Source organism: Mycothermus thermophilus (genome assembly GCF_041956435.1).
Source record: "Mycothermus thermophilus strain CBS 625.91 unplaced genomic scaffold VTJ04scaffold_6, whole genome shotgun sequence".
Lineage (NCBI taxonomy): Eukaryota > Fungi > Ascomycota > Sordariomycetes > Sordariales > Chaetomiaceae > Mycothermus > Mycothermus thermophilus.
Genome location: NW_027191432.1, coordinates 258,170 through 275,437, shown reverse-complemented (window position 1 = coordinate 275,437; position 17,268 = coordinate 258,170). Strand labels below are relative to the sequence as shown.

At 56.5% G+C, this 17,268-nt stretch overlaps 6 protein-coding genes across 6 annotated transcripts; 4 read left to right on the top strand and 2 right to left on the bottom strand.

Annotated features, from left to right (window-relative positions):
* Positions 1-446: 446 nt before the first annotated feature.
* On the bottom strand, positions 447-2,084 carry VTJ04DRAFT_8503 (uncharacterized protein; the record flags this gene model as incomplete). Its single annotated transcript, XM_069366948.1, has 5 exons — positions 447-868; positions 961-1,025; positions 1,257-1,374; positions 1,440-1,809; positions 1,869-2,084. The coding sequence occupies 5 exons, from the start codon at positions 2,082-2,084 to the stop codon at positions 447-449; spliced, it is 1,191 nt and encodes a 396-aa protein (XP_069215325.1).
* Positions 2,085-4,009: 1,925 nt separating this feature from the next.
* VTJ04DRAFT_8502 (uncharacterized protein) lies at positions 4,010-5,680 on the top strand (the record flags this gene model as incomplete). The annotated part of the gene is made up of 1 exon (XM_069366947.1): positions 4,010-5,680. The coding sequence occupies one exon, from the start codon at positions 4,010-4,012 to the stop codon at positions 5,678-5,680; it is 1,671 nt and encodes a 556-aa protein (XP_069215324.1).
* A 113-nt stretch (positions 5,681-5,793) lies between these two features.
* On the bottom strand, positions 5,794-7,212 carry VTJ04DRAFT_8501 (uncharacterized protein; the record flags this gene model as incomplete). The annotated part of the gene is made up of 3 exons (XM_069366946.1): positions 5,794-6,833; positions 6,901-7,078; positions 7,144-7,212. 3 exons carry the CDS (start codon positions 7,210-7,212, stop codon positions 5,794-5,796), a joined length of 1,287 nt encoding a protein of 428 aa, XP_069215323.1.
* Positions 7,213-8,228: 1,016 nt separating this feature from the next.
* VTJ04DRAFT_8500 (uncharacterized protein) lies at positions 8,229-11,155 on the top strand (the record flags this gene model as incomplete). Its single annotated transcript, XM_069366945.1, has 4 exons — positions 8,229-8,247; positions 8,302-8,459; positions 8,519-11,045; positions 11,112-11,155. 4 exons carry the CDS (start codon positions 8,229-8,231, stop codon positions 11,153-11,155), a joined length of 2,748 nt encoding a protein of 915 aa, XP_069215322.1.
* Positions 11,156-13,137: 1,982 nt separating this feature from the next.
* On the top strand, positions 13,138-13,377 carry VTJ04DRAFT_8499 (uncharacterized protein; the record flags this gene model as incomplete). Its single annotated transcript, XM_069366942.1, has 1 exon — positions 13,138-13,377. One exon carries the CDS (start codon positions 13,138-13,140, stop codon positions 13,375-13,377), a length of 240 nt encoding a protein of 79 aa, XP_069215321.1.
* Positions 13,378-14,801: 1,424 nt separating this feature from the next.
* VTJ04DRAFT_8498 (uncharacterized protein) lies at positions 14,802-15,815 on the top strand (the record flags this gene model as incomplete). Its single annotated transcript, XM_069366941.1, has 4 exons — positions 14,802-14,891; positions 14,982-15,203; positions 15,279-15,686; positions 15,744-15,815. The coding sequence occupies 4 exons, from the start codon at positions 14,802-14,804 to the stop codon at positions 15,813-15,815; spliced, it is 792 nt and encodes a 263-aa protein (XP_069215320.1).
* Between the last annotated feature and the right edge of the window lie 1,453 nt (positions 15,816-17,268).

The window sequence follows — 17,268 nt, the reverse complement described above, 5'->3', positions numbered from 1 at the left end:
CTGCTGCGGCTGTGAGAGGCTCTCGAGGTGCACCGCCACGACTTTATCACAGCCTCAAGGTCACGAGGCGAGCGGGCAGAACGGCACAGAACCGACCACGACGACAAGACTTGAGTAAAAACGACTGTCTCATCTTTGAAGAATGTGATTACCAGAAAACCCTAAATTAGCCCTATCCCTATAGTATTGCCTTCAAGCGGAAGAAAAGAAGAAAAGAACAGAAAAGACAAAAGAAAGCTCGACGGCACTGATATCCTAATAACACACAAAGTGAACTCGCTGGCTGTTGAAAAAAAGCACACAACCCCCCTTAACGCATCCACCGTAAGCCGGCCCCATTGGTTACCCCCATATCGTAGGTACCTACCGGTACCTTAGATCCCCGACCCAAATAACCAAAACCCCATGATCATCCATCATCACCCGTCATCGGCAATCCATCATGATCATGGCTCCGGCGAACTCCCCCTCGTCGAGCTCCGATCCATTGATAACGACTTCTTCCCGCACGACATCACCGTATGCAGCGCCACATCACTCGCGTCATCCACCACCATCGCGTCATGATGATGCACCGAAACCGTCTTGCTGGCGCTGATCCCCCCGCCGATGTGCACGCTGTGACTCGCGCCGGCGTGGTGGCCCCCCGCTGCTCCGACGGCGGCCGACCAGCGATAGCTGCCCGTGCCGCCGCGCACGCCACCGACCGCGGCGCCGAGATCCACCACGCGCCCGTTTCGCCCGAGCTTGGTGTTTTGCGCGGCCGCGGCGCGCTCGGCGAGCATGGCGCGCAGGATGGGCACGCAGGCGGCCATGGTGGTCAGGGCGGTTTCGGTGGTGGACCAGATGGTGAGGTAGGTCATGTTGTCTGGTTTTCACTCAGGGGTTAGGAGTTTGGTTTTTGAGGAGTGTGATTTTTGCTTGGGGAAGGGGAAGGGGTGGGGCGTAGAGGGCGCTTACAGGAATCATCGTCATCGAGGAGGCTGGGGAGATAAGCGCATTTCACGATGGCGAAGATGGCGGCGCTGTTTAGATGGGTGGGTTAGCGTTTTTCCGTACATTGGCATGGGATTACAGAAAAGGGGGAGGTGTAGCGTGGAGTGTAAGAGCCAAGCAATGGTATGTAGAAAAAGTGGTTGTATAGTGTGTTGGGGATAAGGAGGTTGCTGTGTCGTGTGTAAAAAGGGGTTGGGTTGCATATGTTTGGCATGTGTCGCGAGCTGAGACTCAGTCCTCTGCGCCAAGGAAAGACTTACACAACACCCAAGCTCACAGTCACTGCATGGCCAATCCTCTCGTGGCCATCCGTGCTCAGGGTCCTGATCATGTAGAAGGCGAAAACCGCAAAAGCAATATCCGTAACTGCGGACCATGCTGTGTGGGAGGAACTGTCGTTAGCAAAACTCCCACGTCAAGAAAGGTATCAGAAACCAGCTTACCGCTCGCCGTGATCTGAACGTTCACCACGGCGTTATGGTCCCAGCACGTTCCCTCAACGTTCGGATCCCACACCTTGTCGAGAGGCTGGCAGTAAATCCACTGGATCAGAGCGGCCCAGAAGAAGAGCATGTTCATGGTGATGACCATGAGCCAGATAAAGGCCATAGTCCAGCTCTTGGTGAAGCGGACCAGAGTCATGCCGAAGCTGGTCTTGCTCCAGCAGAGCGCCGTCACGACCAAGGTTGAGGAGATGTTCCCCAGCACGGCCACCTTGGGGATGTTGTCGGGGAGGAGATAGTCCTTGTGCTTGCCAAAGTCGAAGTTGATGGTCATGTAGGAGACGACAACAGCGTTGCAGAACATGATGACCTGGCCCCTTCCAGTCAGACGAATGCTCGCGAAAGGTGAGAAGTCGATAACCAACGTACCGAAGAGGCGACCAAGAGGTAGTCGTCCCACCAGACCTGGCGCTTGCGGGAGACTTTGGCATAAAAGCGAAGGCAGATGAAGATGGTGGCCAGGACGGCCATGACCCAGGAGGAGACCATGGCCGGAACGCCGTTGTTGTCGGCAGCCCGCTGGGCGTCATACGGGACCGGCGCGTTGCCGTTGCCGTTGCCGTTGCCGGCGCCGGGCGAGTCCATGGTGGTGTAAGTAACACGGCTTTTCTCACGGACGGGTTCACCGGGTGGTGCGCGCAGGGCAGGGAATGGAGACGATCGCCGTCAAAACCCGGATCGCGGGGAGATGGACACGCGGAGGGGGAGGAGACAGCGGGCCTTGAAGAGTTAAGAGTCAGGCAGGTACCGAGGGGTCGGTACAAGGGAGGAGTTCGAGCCCCTCCCCCTGGCACCTATAAGCCATGATGCCACAGCCATGGGAGCGGAGGGTGGAGTGGTATGGACTGGATGGAGGAGGTGGATCTAAGCTAGTAAAGTTCCCGAGGTCCCTCAGGCTGATACAGGGTTCTAGCAAAGGCTGTCCGACCAACCATGGGTCTGATACAGCGAGAAAGGAAGAGTTTAGCTGGTGGTCGAGGTGGAGTGCCACGAGGAGCCCATGACGGTGGTAGCGGAGGATGTCATGAGATGCTGCAGACGGCGCCTTCATCCATTCGAGGACAGCCGTGCCGCACGGCCCTGACCCGATCCCCTGGGCAGTCCCCCGGGCGGAGGTGTGGCGCTTGACGGCACTCGGTGCAAAATCAGTTTCACCTTGCGGCTGTGCATACAGATGTCACACTCGGAGGGTCGATGATGCTGCTCGGCGGTTTTCTCCGTTCCTTGCTGCAGCTCTCATGATTCTGAGGTGATTGGAGCACTGAAAAGGACGCAAAAGCATCCGGGAAGTCCCTCGGGGAGCTCAGGTGTTGGACATCTTCAGGAGAAAAAAATGGACTTTTGGGGATGTTGTTGTTGACGATGGTGTCAAGGTTCAACCCAGCGCGAAACAACTGAGTCATGGTGTATTGTGTGGTGTAGCATGAAAAATCATCCATGGATACATGGAGTTCGATCAATAACATCTGGAGATAGGTAGTCTGGGGTGAATTAGGGGAGATTGGGGAAATGGAGCTCTCTCCCTATGTTCTAGGAGTGGCTAAATTGAAGTTGGAGTGTTTGGTCCACATCATCCCCGCCGTCGACAGAGCCTAGAGAGCTAAGGAGAGGATTCTCCTAGCTAGTAACTAGCTGGAGGGAGAAACTTTTTTGGTTGCGGCAGTCGGCCGGTTTCTACTCCGAACCTAGTGGGAGCAGACCTCCAGGGTGCCTGGGCCCTTGACATCTAAGCAAGGTGAGGTGGGTTGGAAGGTTTGTCCATGGGTGGTCTCCAGCCAGGGACCGGAGCTGTGCCAGACCGGGAACCAATTTTGCTGTCAACTTTCGCAATGATACTACCAATTCAGGTACTACTCCGTAAATATAAACAAATATTCATCATGAGGCGAAATTCACTTCTGGATGTTTTTTCTTGTCCAGTGCTGGCCGTTGAACAGGGTTGGCATCTTCGGCCCTACAGCGGCGTGACTTTCCGACCATCGGGCTTAGGCAGAGTCTGGGCACCCGTAGCTTGGCGACGGCTCTTCCGCTAGTGCTAACCGGCAGCTAGCCCAGGTGCGCCTCACCTTGTTGAAGCGTGCGTGACTGCTTCTTTTTCGAGCCTCGAATTCGCAAGCAACCGCAACGAACCCGGTCGAGGTCGGAAAGTTCGGGTGACGGTGGGCCTTGGCCCCTTGTTTTCTCGGCTTATCGGAGATTTGAGCTAACGTTATCGGAGCGCCACATCTCATGCGCCAAAAACGCGTCCGGGCGCGTCTATTTTAGTCGCCACGTGCCAGATGCCCCACACCCATCGCTTCCAGGTCCAACGGGACAGCTCTGGAGGGTCCATGTTGCATCATCAACAAACTTCCAGAAGCGGCAGTGTGGAAACAAACTCGCCAAATCCTCCGGGACTTCACAGAGAGTTAGGACGATGATCTGCTGCGGGGAGAAATCCACCAAAAACTAGCCAACACACAGACAATGGTATTCGTGTCTTCATGACAAGAAAATAATTCTCCGCCACCATGGCCCCCCTTTCCATCCCCACCTCGGCGCGTCTCCCCTCGAATCTGCGCGTCGACCCGTCCAACCCGACAGCCACTCGCATTCTCGGGCGCCTTTCGCGAACCTCGCTGATCTCCGTGGCTCTTGACTGGCTCGACGACGGGAACCTTCCCCTGACACAGCCGTACCTTCGCGACAACGTGGGATACAATGACGACGACGATGACGATGAGGAGGACTTGGCCGACTTCTACCCTCCCGCGCGCTCCGTCGAGGCGCTGCGGGAAATCTACATCTCGATGCAGGCGCGCAAGGGATCCAAACGTGAAGTCCTCGACCGCATCCTCGAGGGCGACTGGCGCCATGGTTTGACTCTTTACCAACTCGCCATGGCCGATCTTCAGTATCTCTACGACCACCCAACCTCGCAGAAGTGGTCCGCCTACCGCATAGCGCCTCTAAAACCACCAACCGACCCTGACGCCGTCGCCGAAGGAGACCACGTCCCCGAGGTCGACGACGAATCCCTCACCATCCCGCGCTTCCACCCGTCCACCTTCCTCCGCAACCTCCAGGCCCAGGTCTTGCCTGACCTCAAGGCCCACTACAACTTCGATGCACACAAGACCCTTCCGCTCCTTATCCTCCGCATCTTTATCGTCGACTCCCCTTACAACACCAACCACGCGTTCCAAACACCCCGCGCCCGCCGTCCCGCCGAGGCCACCACCTCCTTCGACTCCTCCAGGACAGTCTACATCGCCTTCCCCAACGGCTCCCCACACGTCTTCATCTCCAAACCCCAAACCAACACAACCTTAGCCAGCCCCTCAACCACTACCGCGTCATCATCAACAACCCAACCACACGGGGGGACCAAAGCAGGAGAATCCGCCTCCCTCCTCACCCTCCTCGTCTCCAACCTCCCCAAAGCCCTTTCCCGCCCCCTGAAGCGCGAGCGCTTTACCCTCCAGCCCACAAACCTCGTGACGCGCAACCTCGCCGAGCTGGTCCATCGCCGCGGCGCGGGGAGGACGAATTCTGCCGGGGGCGGGTGGAGCGTGTACGCTTGCGAAGAAGACCATGACAACAAGGACGGGGCGGCCAAACTTTCGGCCGCAGAGAGGAGGATAGCAAAAGGCCGGAAGGAAGGTGGTGTGGGACAGACGCCGTTGGATTTGATCCTCCCGAGTCCGCCCTTGTCGTCATCACTATCGGATGGGGAGGGGGATGGAGGGAAGGCGGATGGAAAGAGGCCCGCCGCTGCCGGGCCGTTGTTGTCTGTGGCGGACGAGATGGACGAAAGGGCCGCAAAGCGGGCGAGGCTGGTCGCCAAGGCACGGTTCGGAGAGACGGTCCGGGTCGGCGACGGGAAGGGCGTGGAGAGGGTGGATGTGGTTATCGAGGATCCCTTTCCTCGCGCTGGCGGCGGTGGTCGGAGGAGTGGGGGAAATGCAGACAATGGGGACGATTACGACGAAGAGGAAGATGATGAGGAAGGAACGTGGAGGCCGCGGGTGCGTCTGACATTCCACGGGACGCATGTGTTTGCGGGCATCCGTCAGCTTGTTGAGGCGGGGATTGTCGACGGCGAGCGCATGCCTGGGTGGATGACGGGCGAGGAAGGGGTGACGGTCGGGGCGGTGAGGAGGGGGAGGATACGAGGGCATAAAGGGTCGGGAATGCCATGAGAGAAGACGATGGATGGTTGGGTTTGCGTTGATCGCCTTGAAGTGGAAGTTGTCTGTACATGATCGAAACAATGAGCTTTATCGTCTATGATACTGGCTGACTGCCTCTACTGCTAGTTCTCGTCTAACCCAAACACCTTGACCGTGTTCGCCCATGCCGCCTCGCACACCTCCTCGAGAGAAACCCCCTTGATGGCGGCCACAATCTTGGCGACGCGCTCGATGGTACACGGCTCGTTGCGGCCCTTGATCATGGCGCCCTGCTCCCACTTCTCCTTCTTGACCGTCTTGAACCGCTCGGGCACCTCGGGTTCTTTTTTGGCGTTCTTTTTCTTTTGTTGCTGCTGTTTCTGCTGCTGGACACCGTTTCCATTGCCAGTCGCCGGCGGCGCCGTCGAATCAGCAGCAGGAGCACCAGCAGCAGCAGCAGCCTTCTCCCTCCTCTCCTTATCCGCTTTCTCCCACTCCACCAAATACTTCCAGCCTTCATGACTCGGCCTTACCTCGCACCAAGGCCCGTCCGTCTCCAGCATAATCCTGTCCAACGGAATCTCCCGCACCACATCGCAATTCTCCTTCGTCTTCAAGCTGCACCCGTTCACGCCAATGTACAACCCCAACCCCTCCGCCAGCTCCCGCATCTCCTCGACTGTGCCAGTGAAGCTGTGCACCACGCCGCCCTTGCCGCCCAGCTTCTCCAGCTTAGGGCCCAGGTGCTCCTTGAGCAGCCGCACGAAATCCTCGTGCGCGGCGCGCGAGTGCAGGAACAGCGGCAGCGGCGGTGACAGCGAGGCGGCGAGGTCGAGCTGCACCGCGAAGGAGTGCAGCTGGACCTCGCGCGAGCAGTAGTGTAGGCGGTCGTAGTCGAGGCCGAACTCGCCGAAGGCGACGAGCCCCCCACCCGAGGGGGAAGAAGATGATGATCGGGCCTCGTTGATGAGGGTGGTTAGGTCGGCGATGATGCGCTTGCTGCGCTCAAAGTCGACCCCGTCACCGTCGGGGATGGGCTTGGTCGGGTCCGGGTCGCAGGCGGGCGTGTGCTCGGGTTCGCCTTCGTCCTCGCTTTGGCTCTCGTCGTGGTGCTTGTGGTGTGAGGGGCTGAAGATGGAGCTGCTGCAGGGGTGGATGCCCGCGGTGGTGTAGACGGTGCCGGCTGGTGGTTTGGTGGGTTGGGTTAGTGGAAGGGGTGGGCGTGAAGAGGGAGAAGGAGATTGACGAACGGAATTCCTGGGCCAGTTTGAGAGCGTCACGGGAGCTCTTGAAGGACGAGCCCGTCACGATCAGCTTGGTGCAGCCGACCTCGATGGCCCGAGCTACCACGTCCTTGAGATCATCTGGATGTCGGGGCTTGCCATGATAACGGCCACGGAAGATGGGGTCTGCGAGGTTGATGCCGATCTGGGAAACAAGGAAATTATTAATCTCCGAGCCTGTGCTGGAATTATTTACCGGACGTGACGAACATCAATATATCTGGGCTTGTAGTCTGCCGTCCCCGCGGCGGAGGACGAGGATATCTGGGCTTCAGACATTTTTCTGACTGTGACAAGAGGTTGTTGATGAAACCTGACGGTGCTCAGAGTCCAAGGGCCGACCAAAGGATTCCGCGCTCTCAGTGAAGACCAAATCCTCATGCTCAGCAGGGCGTCTCTTTATTTACACCCCTTATATCCCGATGCCCTTGATCAAGCCCCTCTGAGTCACTGTCGTCCGTCCTCAACGCCAAGCCTCATGTGCTTCGTCTTGATCTGGATGCGTCTGCGAGTCGTGGGCTTCTTCTGTTCCTGGATGTTGGGACATGCAGCCAAGCCCTTGACCCCACCAACCCGAGTTCTCTTTGGGATTACCTAATCATATCGACTCCTGTATCCAAGCACAGATCCTGCCAGATCCTTGGTCGCAGATTCGAGTCGAGTAGTCCTCTTGTCAGGTACCTGACCTGAACATGAAGAACGGAAAGAAATCATAAAGAGTAAAAGAGATGAACAGCTGGAACATTGGTTTTTCTACTTTCCTTTTTTGTTCGTCTGCCGCTTCCATGTCGATCCTCGCCTTCCCTCGATGTCCGAGCGGTGCCCGGGGCATCCCCACTTGATGCCTGACGGCGGGATGAGCAGCCCACCCAGCTGATACCAGTTGGCTTGACAGGTGCCAACATGGCAGCGTCCCAGCGCTGACAGCTGGCTCTGGCTGATTGTTTGATGCTTCGCTTTAATGGGCGGGGCAATTGAGACGCGCTTGAACCAACAAAAACGCGTTGGACGCGATCCACTGCACACGCTTAAAAAGAGGGCGAGTCTTGGAGCCCTGCACTCGCCTTTCCCCCCCATCCTCCTCCAACCTCCATCACCCCTCACACCACGCAATTCAAGGGCGAAGCTGGACTGTCCGGCGCCCTTCTTCTCTTCTTGCCTCTCTAATAAGCCTTTCCTTCTTGCGACGCATGAACTAAGCTCTTGCTTCTCGGCCCAACCGAGTCTCCCGAATCTTGTCTCCTTCCCCACCGCCTCTTTGCCAGTCCTCGACGAACGCGTCTACCTGAACCACCATGTACGTCCGGAAGCGCGGTATGTAGTTCCCTGGCCCCGACAACATCCAATCCGCCTCCTAACAATTTTCAGATGGACGCCAGGAGCGCGTCCAGTTCGACAAGATCACGGCCCGCGTCTCGCGGCTGTGCTACGGTCTTGACATGGACCATGTCGACCCCGTGGCCATCACCCAGAAGGTCATCTCGGGTGTCTACGGCGGTGTTACGACAGCTCAGCTGGACGATCTGGTATGGCTGCTTCTCACTGTTTCCGGCCCGCCACACCCACTTCTAACCAACCTCACCAGGCCGCCGAGACCGCCGCCTACATGACCGTCACTCACCCCGACTACGCCATCTTGGCTGCCCGCATTGCCGTTTCGAACCTCCACAAGCAGACAAAGAAACAGTTCTCTGCCGTCATCAGCGACCTGTACCACTATGTCAACCCCAAGAACGGCAAGCCGTCCCCCATGATCGCCAAGGAGACGTACGAGTGCGTCATGCGCCACAAGGATGAGTTCGACTCGGCCATCGTCTATGACCGTGACTTCAACTACCAATACTTCGGCTTCAAGACCCTCGAGCGTTCCTACCTGCTCAAGCTCGATGGCAAGATTGTCGAGCGGCCTCAGCACATGATCATGCGCGTTGCCGTCGGCATCTGGGGCGATAACGTCGAGCGTGTCATTGAGACCTACAACCTCATGTCCATGAAGTTCTTCACCCACGCCTCCCCTACCCTCTTCAACGCCGGTACCCCGCAGGCCCAGCTCTCGTCCTGCTTCCTCGTCGACATGAAGGAGGATAGCATTGAGGGCATCTATGACACTCTCAAGACCTGCGCCATGATCTCCAAGATGGCTGGTGGTATTGGTCTCAACATCCACCGGATCCGTGCCACTGGGTCCTATATCGCTGGCACCAATGGCACCTCGAACGGCATCATTCCCATGCTTCGTGTCTTCAACAACACCGCCCGCTACGTCGACCAGGGTGGCAACAAGCGTCCTGGCGCTTTTGCCATTTACCTCGAGCCCTGGCACGCTGATGTCTTCGAGTTCCTCGACCTGCGCAAGAACCACGGCAAGGAGGAGGTGCGCGCTCGCGACCTATTCCTGGCTCTGTGGATTCCCGATCTGTTCATGAAGCGTGTCGAGAAGAACGCTGAGTGGACCCTCATGTGCCCCAACGAGTGCCCCGGCCTCGCTGATTGCTATGGTGAGGAGTTCGAGGCCCTCTACGAGAAGTACGAGCGTGAGGGCCGCGGCCGCCGCACCGTCAAGGCCCAAAAGCTGTGGTACGCCATTCTCGAGGCTCAGACCGAGACGGGCAACCCCTTCATGCTCTACAAGGATCACTGCAACCGCAAGAGCAACCAGAAGAACCTGGGCACCATCCGGAGCTCTAACCTGTGCACTGAGATTATCGAGTACTCGGCTCCTGATGAGGTGGCTGTCTGCAACCTGGCTTCGCTCGCTCTGCCCGCCTTTGTTGACTACAACCGCGGCGTGTACGACTTCCAGAAGCTGCACGAGGTCACTCAGGTCGTCGTCCGCAACCTGAACCGCATCATCGACATCAACCACTACCCTGTTCCGGAGGCCCGCAACAGCAACCTCCGCCACCGCCCGATTGGTCTCGGTGTCCAGGGCTTGGCTGATGCCTTCCTGGCCCTCCGCATGCCTTTCGAGTCGCCCGAGGCCCGCCAGCTCAACAAGCAGATCTTCGAGACCATCTACCACGCCGCCCTGACTGCCTCGTGCCAGCTGGCTAAGGAGGAGGGTCCCTACTCGACCTACGAGGGCTCGCCTGTCTCCCAGGGTATCCTCCAGTATGACATGTGGGGCGTGAAGCCCAGCGACCTCTGGGATTGGGATTCTCTCAAGGCCAAGATCAAGGAGCATGGTGTTCGCAACAGTTTGCTCGTTGCCCCCATGCCCACGGCCTCGACCTCCCAGATCCTGGGCAACAACGAGTGCTTCGAGCCCTACACCTCCAACATCTACCAGCGCCGTGTCCTGGCTGGCGAGTTCCAGGTTGTCAACCCTTGGCTGCTCAAGGATCTCGTTGACATGGGCCTTTGGTCCGACAACATGAAGAACCGCATCATCGCCGAGGGCGGCTCCATCCAGAACATTCCCAACATCCCCGACGACATCAAGGCGCTCTACAAGACCGTCTGGGAGATCTCGCAGCGCACCATCGTCCAGATGGCCGCCGACCGCGGTGCTTTCATTGACCAGTCGCAGTCGCTCAACATCCACATGCGCGAGCCCACCATGGGCAAGATCACCAGCATGCACTTCACCGGCTGGAAGCTTGGCCTCAAGACGGGCATGTACTACCTCCGCACCCAGGCGGCCGCCCAGCCCATCCAGTTCACGGTCGACCAGGAGGCCCTGCGCGTCCAGGACAACACGGTCGGCAAGGTGTCGGCCCTCAAGAAGCGCGCCCCTCCGACCAGCGTCTACATGTCCTCGCCCTCGGCCATCCCCCGCCCCATGGCCTACGTGAACAGCAGCAAGGAGGGCTCTCCGAACGGCGATGCCGCGGCTGCCGCTCCCTCCACCCCGCCGCCTATCAAGACGGGGGCCCTCGGCGAGATCAAGCCGCGCCCCGTCCACTCGCCTTCCAAGCCGCCGGCCTTCAAGGCTGATGTCGACGAGGGCGACAGCCCCAAGGCCCTTCCCACGGAGCCGGCCGACAAGCCGCCCAAGGAGGAGGAGCTGAGCTCGCCGGTTCTGGGCGCCAAGAAGGATAAGGATGCGGAAGATAAGGAGGATGAGAGCAAGGAGCGCGAGATGGATATCTATTCGGAGGCGGTTCTTGCTTGTAAGTTTCCCCGTGGCACCGTCCAATGTCCCCTGATTCAACATGCTAATCGAGATTGCGTTACAGGCAGCATCGAGAACCCTGAGGCCTGTATAATGTGCAGCGGCTGAGCGGGCTTTTTGCGACGCGACATGAGGTGCATGATGATGACGACGATGATGTGGAGTGATGGATGAGACATGGATACATGGCGTGATGTAGTGCAATGACGGAAGTAATACGACATGGCATGGGTTTGGGTCTTTGTAGCTTTTTGTAGTGTCGGCTGTCTCTTTACCTCCTTTGGTTTGGACAATGATATATGTATATTTCTACACTATGGGTGTTGGTCACGGCTGTGTCGCGTCCTCTTGTGGTTATAGATGATATATGGAGACTGGGTGTCGTGTCTGGTCTTAAAGCTGTTTCCGAGTCCATGGATGTTTCAGGGGCGGTTGGTGTTGGGCCATGCCTTGTGCTGGTCTTAGCTTGACATTGACTTAATTGATGGAAGAGGAATCAAGTTGATGACAATCCTGGTCGTTTTGTTGCGAGGTCACGTCAATGATGTGGGTTGAGGCGAGTGACGACTGCCTAAACCATCACGATCCATCATCTCCCACGACCACCTGGCGGTCATCGTCTGTCTCGATGGGGTGGACATACAAAATCTCCCAAACACAAAGTCCACAGCAAAACAGCAGTCAGGGATGTAGTAGAAGCAAACAAACATCCGGCCAGGGTCAAGTATTGACCTATGGCAACGAACAGCATGAACTCACGGCCAAGAATGGCAGATCTCTGACTACCGCGGGTACTTACAGCAGGGTCTCATCTCCGTTGGCGGGATCCTGCAGCCGCGGCCTGGGTTCCTGGCCTGGCCTGGCCTGGGATGTCTCAAGACAGGGTGAAATTTGCTGTTTCGGTGAGGAAGCGGGGTGTTTCTTGATTGAAGTGAGGCAAGGCATCGTGAAGTTACCTATTCTTGAAGAGTTGCAAAGGGGAGTGGGTGGTTAAGGAGTATTATTCCCCTTCGTCGCCTGTTGATGTTACTTCTGTGACTGGCGGGAGATATCATTTTGCCCCAGGACTGATCATTAGTGTTGCTTGGTGGTTGTATTAACTCTTTAACCACAGCCATCACTGAACCGTCGCCATACAGACCGTCGGTCAGCCGGGAGGTGGTGGAAGACAGACCAGTCAGCCAAGCCCACTTGAGTACCTACGTGCCGGATCGCCTTTGCAACACCGCCTTGGTTCAAACGGTCCCATGCCCGCTGCACATATCATGCCATGCCATGCCGTGCCCCATGTACTATGCCGCGCCACATCATCAACGTTACTTGCGCAAGGGACTCTGCTGCCGTGCCACCCTACCTACCTACCGGATGTCGCCTGACATGCTTGGGACTATACGGTTGTGGAACGGTTGGTGTGTGACTGACAATGTGGGGTTGGTTAGGTTTGTTGGGTTCCAGCTGAGAGTGGTTTCCGGGGGACGTATGATTGGGTTGGGAATGGGCGGTTATAGAATTGGGATGAGGTTCGTCTTAACATTGTTGAAGTTATCGCCGCTGATGTCTGAGGGTTTAAGGTTTGGTATGTGTGCTTGTACAGGGTGGTGTGGTATGTCCTTGAGTTGTTGGCTTGGAAGAGGAAAGCGTAGAGAAAGGAAGAGAGCAAGGTGCTATTTTGAGGGGCTAGGTTGGTTTACGAGTGCCATGTGTGACTGACGAGGAATGTTGGGTAGGACGACAACGATGAGGTGGGATATTTGGTATGACTGGGACAAACGACTGGTATTGGATCAGGTTTAAAATTAGGGTTGGATGGCACAGAAATGACTCTACTTCCAAACCTTCGAGTAGATGATGCCCACAAACACTGGCCATTTCTTAGTCTCTTGGATCCAAGGCTGGGGGTGGGGCCGATCCCGTCCTGTCCTCGGACCGATGACGGCGTCCGACCCTCTTGGAACCACGTGCGGCGGATGCAAGGTTTAATGAGACGGCAAACAACCCTTGCTGCTTGATAGGTCTCATGCTTGCCACATGATGCTTTGAGCATTCAACTCTCCCTTACTTCGTCGGATGATTGCAAACTATCTGGAGCAATGCGGCAACAAACGCAGCGTTCTGTGTTCGTCTGGTCTTATGTCATCGCCCTGCCGGCCGGGCCCTCTTTTTGTGGGTCTCCGGGACCCGCCTCCGGGACCCGCCAACGGCAGGACCGGGGTGGCAGGTGGGTCCCGGCGTCGATTCCGCCCGACACAGCCAATGGGAGGTGGCCACCCTCGATCTCCACCGCGATCGTGGACGTCACCTTGCAGGTTCCTGGTCGCAGGGGAGCTTAAACTTGGACGACAACCGACCTTGGATTCCTGCCTTGCTGCCAAACTCTGGATATGTAAACGTAAAAAAAAAAAAAAAAAANAAAAAAAAAAAACAAATCGCGAGGCGGGAATGCTTCTTTCACGGCTCAATTGCATTGCGTCACAAAGAGAGAGCTGTGAACTCGCCCTCAACCCGCCACGAACCCGCCTTGTCCAACCTCGTCAGTTCCACACAAACACATCTGTTTCTTGAAGAATTCAACCAGGCAAGACCAAGAGGCAGCCGGGCGTACACAAGCTCGGTTGGAACTTGGAAGTGGGCACCTAGTTCACCTCAGCTCACGTAGGTCGCTCAGTAGCTGGGAGGGAGGCCGATATCGTTGGCGATCTGATTGCTGCTGGAGCCACCACGCATCAACTCACTTCCACAACGCATGCAGCCCGGGCCGCATGCTAAGTGAGTTCCTTCCATGGTTAGATATTCCAGTTGACTGAAGATCGGGCCGTCGCCACGCAGGGATCCTGATGGGAGAGGCAAACCGACTGTCATCAATTTGTTCTGATCGTAGCCATCGAAACTGCATAGCCGGGCCGCGTCTCAAGCCAATTGCCGGAAGGACGACTAATGGACACTGCTCTGAGAGGGTAACGATGCAACGGCTCATGCAATCTCCAAAATTGAGCGTGTGGATGGAACCCAAATGAACACCTCATTGCACAAACAGCTAATATCTGAAGCCCGAGATTGATGATGTACAATGCGTGGCGCAAATTCCGGATTGACACCAGCTGTGACATGTAGAAAAGTTGGCTGAACCCAAGTGGCTAGTCCAGCTTCCTTGGGAGAAGGATCTTGTCGAGCTTGGTGAGGAATTGGCGGTCCTTGGGCCCCTAACGATCCTGGAAGCGAAGGGGTGGTGTGGACGGGAAGTGATAGGATGGAGATGCTAAGATGAGATCATGATCTGCTTAAACTTGGAAGTTTGCTTGGATTCAGGGCCTGGAAGGAGTGAGAGCTTCAATCCGGGTTGTTGGTAAACAAGGAGGGTGTTGACAACGCTCCTGCCATCTGGTCTACACCGCGACCTCAAAAAGGGCTCGCCGGTCCTGTTCCCCTCGTGCCTTTTAGGTTTTCCCTTCCTGCTTCTTCTTGCACAAGGAGATAAATTCTCGACCCGACCTGACCGCTTTCCTCTCGGAGAAACTTTCCACCAAAACACGAGTGCACCTCAAGGCTTTGACCACTTGCACCTCATCACCCACCCCATTTCGCGTCAATAAAGAAAGTCGCAGGTCAACAAACACCTCTCCCACTTTTTCTTCCCTTTTCTCCGCCACCCTTCTCTCAACTTTGCGACCGACCACAAACCTTCTTTTCCATTCCCACCTTCAATCACTCAACCTCTCATCACACAAACTCCCAACTCGACGACCGCGATTTCACAATGAAGTTCACCGTCGCCGCCATCCTTTCGCTCGCTGGCGCCACTGCTGTGGCTGCCCAGGAGTTCCCCGAGAACATGCCTGACTGCGGTGTAAGTATCATTCCTCCTCTGCGACCAAAACCCAGAAAACGGCATGCGCTCGCGCAAGTTTCTTCAGGCAACTGACATGATCGGCGACAGCGCGTCTGCGGCACCAACATGCTTGCCAAGGCTCTGGAGTTCAACTGCCAGCCGACCAACCTCACCTGCATTTGCAGTGACGCTCGCTTCGGCTACGGCATTCACGACTGCTCTGTTCAGGCCTGCCCCGCCGTTGACGATGCCAACATTGTCATCGACTGGGGCAACAGCCTCTGCTCCAGCGCCGGCCATCCCATCCACATTCCCAGCGCTACTGCTGTTGTAAGTCGTCACGGGTTTCGTCGGCTTGTAGATTCATCGAAGCGGCTGACTAACTCAATTGTTTCTCACGTCTAGGGCCTTTTCCCTGACGCCGATCCCACCACCACTGTCACCGAGGATGAGGATGAGGCTGGTTTCACGACCACTCTCTTGACCACCCTTACCGAGTCTGCTATCACCACTAGCACCTGGACTTCCGTCATCTCCAGCGGCGACGAGGTCTCCACCATCACGGGCGAGACTACCATCACGGGCGTCATCCTCCCGGAGACCACCCTCACCAGCCCTGGCCAATCGACCGCCGAGTCGACGGACGAGTCAACGGCCGAGTCGACCGCCGAGTCGACCGCCGAGTCGACCGAGGAGTCGACGGCGGAGTCGACTGCGACTACCCTCGAGACCGAGGTCCAATCGTCGACTGCCTCCGACTCGACGAGCCCTACTGAGTCGAGCGAGCCCTCGGAGACTTCTAATGTCGAGTCGGTATGTTCACATATGCGTCACCTCAATCCTCTCAACTAGTGCTAACAAATGTAACAGGGTGCGAAGGCCACTGCTGCTCCGGCTTTCGGCTTCCTCGCCGCTGCCGGTATTGCTGCTGCTCTCCTCTAAAGGAACCCAAGCACAGGAAGTGCCGCATCTCGTTCGGCTCACGACTCTCTCTTCGGATAGCGCCTGTCTTATGATGATGATAATGACGATACGATGAGGAGGGCGGGGCGGCAGATCTTTACGGTCGCCGATCTCTAATGGTATTGGGGCATGGGTATGGAATGGACTTCCCCGCCTGACTCTCTGGATTGATGAATGAATGGATCATGATGGCCAATGTTATTCGCGCCTTGATATCCTCGTCGCTGATATGTCCACCCTCTCCTCTCTATTTTAATCGCGTGCGGGGCGTTTTCTTCTTGTATTGTACATACAGGTCGTAGACGACGGAGGCGTTTTGTTGGAGATAGGATGGATACCCTCTTGCTGGGGTTTCTAACTACGATGATATTTCACTGAATGGCGATGGTCTTTTCGCTATGCCCTGGTTTGTTACTTTGAGGCAGACGAAGTAATGATTTCTGTCACATCGAAGCTACTGACATTCGAGTGATTGGTGATGATGTTCATGTTGGTGTGCTCTCATCCCTCAGGACACCGCCAAGTAGAATGAGCAGACGTCCGTGTTTCATGGATGGGTTGACGGTGGAAAGTAGAGGCGACAACAGCAGGCAAGTCAACTCATGATTACCTAAGGTACTTGAGTTTTTTTTGTTTCGGTGATGCGGTGTTGTGGTCGAGACTCGAGACTCGAGGACTTGAGCTTGGTCAGCCCTAGTGGGCTGCCAACAAGGCTGGATGCCCAGTGGCCAGTAAGGAAGGCTCGGATGTCTTCTTCCTGTGGCCTGTCCTGAGACACCCGTGACGAGTATCCATCTAAGCCTGGCAAAAATGTTGGAGTCTGACATTGGTGTGGCTGAGGTGGCGACAGACAGCTCAAGCGCACTTTCCAGGGTTTATTTGTGACGGCGCCTGAGCGTGAAGTCCTGTCTGTGGGACCATTTCTTTGGGAATACGCGGAAGGCGTCCTCGAGCTTCAATGCTTCTGGCACTGGGCAAGTATCTACCTCACCAAAGGCACAGCAATGCCTCCTTTCGCGAAGCAGAGGAAAGAGCTCTAGACGGACCCGCTGTTAGTGCAGACCTGAGTTTTGTATGCAAAAATTGATCCTGGCAACTACCGCTCTTAACAGCGGGCCACGGAGGGTCCGCGTGCTTGCCGTCAATTGATGAATGTCAACCCGGGTCGGAAGAGACACAGGCAAGGGCAACATGGAAGACTCGCACAGCACTGGACCGCTCGGGTCCTGCATGTCTTGTGTGGCCGCGCCATTGAGACATAGAGACAAGGTACCGCTTGGCCTAAATCCCCAAGTCAACAGGTGGTTTTTATCATACATATCCCATCGCATCCATTGGATTGGGGGGTCAAGTTGAAGATATCAAGCGCGGGGCAGGAGTCCTATTGACGTTCAAAGTGGGGTCCCCCATGTCCAGCCCCTGGTCTTATCTC